This window comes from Eimeria tenella, genomic scaffold (genome assembly GCF_000499545.2).
Source record: "Eimeria tenella Houghton genomic scaffold, Eth_scaff763, whole genome shotgun sequence".
Lineage (NCBI taxonomy): Eukaryota > Apicomplexa > Conoidasida > Eucoccidiorida > Eimeriidae > Eimeria > Eimeria tenella.
This window is the reverse complement of record NW_013545881.1, coordinates 1-5,746: the sequence shown is the minus strand read 5'-3', so window position 1 is coordinate 5,746 and position 5,746 is coordinate 1. Positions and strand designations below refer to the sequence as shown.

Below are 5,746 nucleotides of genomic sequence, written 5' to 3'. Positions count from 1 at the left end.
AGAAGGGTCAGAACCCTTTGTGGGGTGTTCATAGAGCTGCAGCCACTGAGGGGGCCCCCGGAGGCCCCCCGCTGCGGCGGAAGCTGCTGCTGCGGCTGCCGGAGCTGGCCCTCCACGAGGCCCTTCTGAGGCCCCTGGCAACCTCCTCTGAGGAGCCAGCAGCAGCAGAAGCAGCAGCAGCAGACGCTGCTGCTGGCAGCAGCCGCATCCTTCGCTGGGCAATCCTCAGCGCCATGGTCAGGTACAGGGAGCTGCTGGACCCTGAGCTCTTTGACCTCCAGCTGGACCCGAGGGGCCCCCAAGAGGGGCCCCCAGGGGGCCCCATGAGTGTAGGTGAGTTCTTATCTTCTGGGGCTTTCAAAAGGTACCTTTTGGGGCCCCCAGGGGGGAGCCCGCAGTCCCAAAGCCCCAGCTTTGCCCCCAAACCCTGTGCGCGTGAAAAGCACGAGTCTTCTCACAGGCTCAGGGTGAGGGTTTGGGGCCTGGGGTTTAGGGTTTGGGGCCTAGGGTTTAGGGTTTGGGGCCCTAGGGTTTGGCTGTGTGTGGCTTTCAGGCCTCTCAGCTGCTGCGCGGCGGCGGCGGCTGCTGCTGCTGCAGACCGTCTTCGAGGCTTACCCTAGTGGGGCCCCAAGGGGGGCCCCAAGGGGGGGCCCCAGCGGGGGCCTCCGGGCCCGCAGGGCTAACCCTTTGTGGCTGCTTCCCCTGGGGGCCCCCCTCAGGGCCTGGATGGAAGCTGCTGCTGACCGCGGCCCCGGATGGGGGCCCCCCTTGCCCCACCAGTTGTCTTTGTCGCAGCGGCGGCTGCTCTCGAGCTGGCTGGGGGCCCCCTGCACAAGGCTGTGAGTGCTGCCTGGGTCCAGGGGCCCCCGCTGCTTCCCAGGGGCCCCCGCTGCTTCCCAGGGGCCCCCGCTGCTTCCCAGGGGCCCCCGCTGCTTCCCAGGGGCCCCTGCTGCTTCCTAGGGCCCTCGCTGCTTCCCAGGAGCTCCCCAGTTGCAGCACAAGAGCCACAAGGGTTTGAGGCTGAGGGCTCGGGCTTGGCGTTTGGGGCTTGTGTGCTGCAGGGACCTCAGCTCTGTGTTCCAGGCGCTGCAGCAAAGTGGTGCAGCAGCAAACTGCGAAGAAGCAGCAGCGCTGCTGGAAGGCTTTTTGCTGTCGCTTGACCTCAAGCCCCCCGAGCTGGACAAGCTGGACGAGCAGCTGCAGCGGGCGGGGGATTGGGGCCAGGGAGGGCCCCTGCGCGGCCCCCCGGGGGGCCCCCCAGGCCTGCTGGGGGGCCCCTTCGGGGGCCCCCGCGAGGCAGACTGCACCAGCGCTGCTGCTCTGCTGGCCATCCCGGCCTTCATTGAGGCCCTCACTCTCAATGGAGTCGAAGCTGGGGCCCGTGTTGTGGCTCCTTTGATGGCTCAGCTGAATGAGCAGGCCCGCAGTTTGGCGGCGGCGCTGGACTTGCCCTCAGCAGCAGAGTTCAGCCAGGAAAGCAGCAGCAGCAGCAGCAGCAGCAGCAGCAGAGGGGGGCATCTCAGAAAGCTCTCGCGGGAACAGCTGCTGCAGCAGCGAGAAGAGTTCTTGATGCTTCTGAACACGATCGAGAGGCGACTGCTGGTGGTACGAGACCTCCCCAAATGCTCCCAGCAGCAACAGCAGCAACAGCAGCAGCAGCAACAGCAGCAAATGCGTTAGAGCTGCCACTGTGCAGCAAGGCTATTTGTTGCTGCTGCTTCGCAGGCTGTCACCGAGACCCTAGAAGGCTCAATTTTGGGGGGCACTGCCCTTCACGCGCGGCGGCTGGCCCCGGAGCCTGAGGGGCCCCCCCCCGCAGATGATGAAGAAGCTGCAGTGAGGACTTTTGTGGAAGCCCAGATGTTTCTGCGAGACCTCTTTCACACCATGCGGAAGACCCTACAGCTGCCGGGGGCCCCCGGGGGCCCCCAGAGGGCCCCTCTAGGCCTCGCCGCGCCAGCCCCCGTGGACCAGGTGGGGGCCCCCATTCCATTTCCTTCTTTCTCGGACTTGATGTCCACGCCGGGGGGCCCCCAGGCTGCGTCTGAGGGCGGGGAGGGCGCCATCCTGGCGACCCCCAGCGCGCTTGCTGCTGCTGCTGCTCGTCTGTACGCATTTTTCCTAGTTAACTGCTTCGGGAGGGCCCTGCCGGAGTCTGTGAAGCTGCGGATCTCCAGGGGCCTCAACGCCCCCGCTGCTGCTTCTCTGAGGATTACTCGAGAAGACTATGATGGCAGTTTGAGGGCGGAGTGGGCCCTTCACATTCACCCTGACATCCAGCAGCTGCCTTTACTGGGTAAGCCTGTGGCCGCAGCAAAGGGCCTTGTGCGCATTTGCTGCAGTTCTTGTGGGCATTTTGACTTGGGCGCAGCAGCTTTCCCAGGCCTTCTGACTCAGCCGCTGCAGCCTCTTGTGGCCTCTTCTGTGTGCATGCATGCACCAAAAATGCTGTCTTCTCTGATGGCGCTTGACACGCCTGTGTGTGCACGCATGGAAAATCGTGCAGAGTGCTTTCGTATGTGGGCAGGAGTGCTCGAAGCTCCAGAAATCTTTTCGTGGCTTTCTTTGGTCTTCTCTAGAGAGCTTCTTGCTTTATAAAAGATGCAGACTTCAATGAAGCTGCTTGTGAAGACCAAGACCTTGAAAATGCATTTTTTTCTTCATTTTTTTCATTTATTTTGCACCATTTTCTGCACTTGGGCTTTCAAATGCTGCACTGTGTTAACCGGCCTGCAGACCCGCCTGGGCTTCTGCTCTCTTTGCCTCCAACACATCAGAATCACCTTCCCCGCTTTCTGCTGAACTTGTGCCCGAAGGCTTACTGGGTGGCAACTGCGTAATATATATATATATATATATTATATATATTATATATATATACATATATATTATACATTTATACATATATCTATGTATATATGTATATGTATGTAGGTATATATATATATATATGCATACTTTTAATGCGCATGCGTATGTGTAGGGACGCGCGTGCCTGTAAGTGTATGACATTGCATAGATAAGCGCCTACATGCATGTATATCTTTCTGCAGAATGTGCCTCTTTGCCTGTGCCTTTAGTATTTGTACATATGTGTATATAGGTTATATATATATACATATATATATATAGGCTAGCATTTATATGTATGCAGGCATATCTGCATGTGTGCACTGGACTTCACTTATGCATTTATGCACTTGCTCAGCTACTTGTTCTTTAATGCACAAGTGCATCTGTGCAGTCCCACAGTAACCCGTGCGTTTTATATTTGCCAATTGTGCATTCAAATGGACTTGTCTGTAGAGTCCTGTGCCTCGACTGCAGTCACTATGACTTCGCAGCCGCAGATAGCTGCAAAGTCCTCCTATACGTACCACCAGCAGAAGCGGCTGCAACAGCAGCAACAGCAGCAGCAACAGCAGCAGCAGCAGCAGCAGCCCAGCAGCAGCCCAGCAGCAGCCCTGCGGCTAAATAAGGTTTTCGCGGGCGTGTGCGGCTTCGAGTGTGTCTGCAGCTTCTTCCCTCCTCAGTTCCATGTTTGCCATTTATAAGGACGCAGCGCTGCCCCCGCTGGCCTTCTTGCCCCCGGGGATTCCCCCGCTGGAGGGTATGGAGAGGGGGACCCCCGGGGCGGGTCGGGGGGCCCCCGGCAAGGGGCCGGGGTCCCCCTGCTGCAGCGCCGTGAGCAGGTGGGAGGCCATCAGGAGAACTGCAGAGGCCAATGGCTGGCCCTTCTACGTGGGGCTGCAGGACGGCGAGCTGCTGCAGCTGGCGCTGGCCACTTCCATATGCCCTTTAGAGGGGGGCCCCGGGGACCCTGCGCTAGCTTTGGGGTGCCAGAGGCCCCTCCTTGAAGTCCTTTCGATCAGTCCCGCAGCCCCCACTGCAGCAGCTCCCCAGCGCCCTGCGGGGTTCCCCGAGGGGGCCCCTGAGGGGGCCCCTGAGGGGGCCCCTGAGGGCCTTCCTCTCAGTGATGTCCGCACAGCTGTACCCATAGGGGCCTCCGGCAGCGTCAGTGCGGCTCTCAGCCTCACTGCCGCAGAGACGCAGCAGATGCTGCAGGCCGCGAGGCCCGAGGAACGCGACAAGGTGCTCGCGGCGCTCGAAACCTGCACGGTGAGGCGCAGGACTCCTGCTGCTGCTGCTGCTGCTGCTGCTGTTGCTGCTGCTGCTGCTGCTGCTGTTGCTGGCGGCTGGCCTGGTGCTGCTGCGGGTAGCCGCGTAGAGGCGTCGCATTCGCAGTGAGACGCGGCGGGAGGGCCCGCAGCTGCAGGAGCAGCAAGGGCAGGGAGCAGGGAGCAGTGGTGCTGCTGCAGAGTTGCTGCAGCTGCGCTGCAGCTTCTGGGTGTGCGGGGCGCAGGCGCAGCGGTACGCAGGCCGGAGCCCGCAGACGCCGCTGCTGCAGCAGCTGCAGCGGGAGGGGCTGAGCAGCGCGAGAGCCCTGTGGCTGCTGAATGCCTTAGCAGCAAGAAGACAAGTGCTGCCCCGAAGCGAAGAAGTGGCCCGGCTAATGGCTGTGGCCAAACCTGAGACTGCAGCTTCCCCCTTGGCAGTGCCAAGCCCCAAAGTGGAGGGCCCCGTGGCTGCACTTGCCCGGGACTGGAAGCGGGGCTCAGTGCCTCTGTGGCCGCTGGTGCATGCGCTCTGGGCCGGGGACAGAGGCGCTGCTGCTGCTGCTGCTGCTGCTGCTGCTGTTGCTGTTGCTGCTGACCTCGGCTCCAAGCAGGCAGACACCCAAGACGAGCCCGACAGCAAACAGGAGCTCGACACTTGGGCCTGGAAAGTCGCTGAGAAATTCCGCAGAGACGTAAGACTGGCAGCAAACAGAAAAGCTCAACTAGCAGCAAAAGTGCACTTCAAAGAGGAGCAGAAGCAAATAAATAGAACAAAAGTAGCCCCCATGGGGCCCCATGCAGAAACAGGGGTCTCAGCAGAAGCAAATAAGTAGAACCAGTGGGGCCCCTATGGGGCTCCATGTAGAAACGGGGGTATCAGCAGCGGGGAAATGAGGCCCAGTGCGTAGCTTGGCCGCAAATATGGTCCGCGATAACTCCCTAAAAGGTACCGCGGGGGCCCCCTAAGGGGCCCCTTAAAGGGCCCCTCTAGGGGCCCCTGAAGGGGCCCTTAGAGGGGCTTCTGGTGCTTCTGGTCCTCTCTGTCCACGGCCAGGAGCTGCTGCAGATGCGTGCGTGATTGCTCAGGCGCTGGGGGCTGCCTTTTTGCTGCGGTGGCTGGAGGGCCACACGCGGGGACTGCAGCACTCGAGCGACTGCGTGCACACGGGGACAACGGGGGTGGACCTGAGGGGTATACTGGCTGGGGGGGCCCCCCAGGGGGCGCCCCAGGGGGCCCTTCGGGGGCCCCCCAGGGGGGCCCCCCCGGGGGCTCCCCAGGGGGAACTCGCGTCTGCAGCGGCGAAGTCCCTTTTGGAAGAAGGACTCAAGTATCTCGAAGACCTCCACGTCATCGAACACCAGCACCAACACTCCCACCGGCAGCTGGTCCTGCAGCACTTGCTGCGCAACGCGGACAACGCAGAGGGGCTCATTGAGGCTGTGAGCCAGAGCTGCGCGGGCCTGGGGACCCCCAAGGGTACTGAGGGGCAGGGGCCCCCCGCTGGGGCGCAGGCGGAGGAGGGAAAGACAGCAGCAGAAGAGGCCCAGCGAGCTGCAGAGGCGGAGGCCCTCGTGAAGGAGGCGCTGCAGAATCCGGAGAAGAGAAAAGTCCCGGAGGCGGAAAAGGC

The 5,746-nt window shown here is 61.6% G+C and overlaps 2 protein-coding genes across 2 annotated transcripts; both read left to right on the top strand.

The window, feature by feature from the left end:
• Positions 1-553: 553 nt before the first annotated feature.
• On the top strand, positions 554-2,598 carry ETH_00023215 (uncharacterized protein; the record flags this gene model as incomplete). Its single annotated transcript, XM_013380661.1, has 3 exons — positions 554-839; positions 1,062-1,605; positions 1,726-2,598. Coding segments are annotated over 3 exons (1,703 nt in total), but the record flags the coding sequence as incomplete, so codon positions are not given.
• A 939-nt stretch (positions 2,599-3,537) lies between these two features.
• Positions 3,538-5,726, top strand: ETH_00023210 (uncharacterized protein; the record flags this gene model as incomplete). The annotated part of the gene is made up of 3 exons (XM_013380660.1): positions 3,538-4,119; positions 4,364-4,810; positions 5,205-5,726. Coding segments are annotated over 3 exons (1,551 nt in total), but the record flags the coding sequence as incomplete, so codon positions are not given.
• Positions 5,727-5,746: the final 20 nt, after the last annotated feature.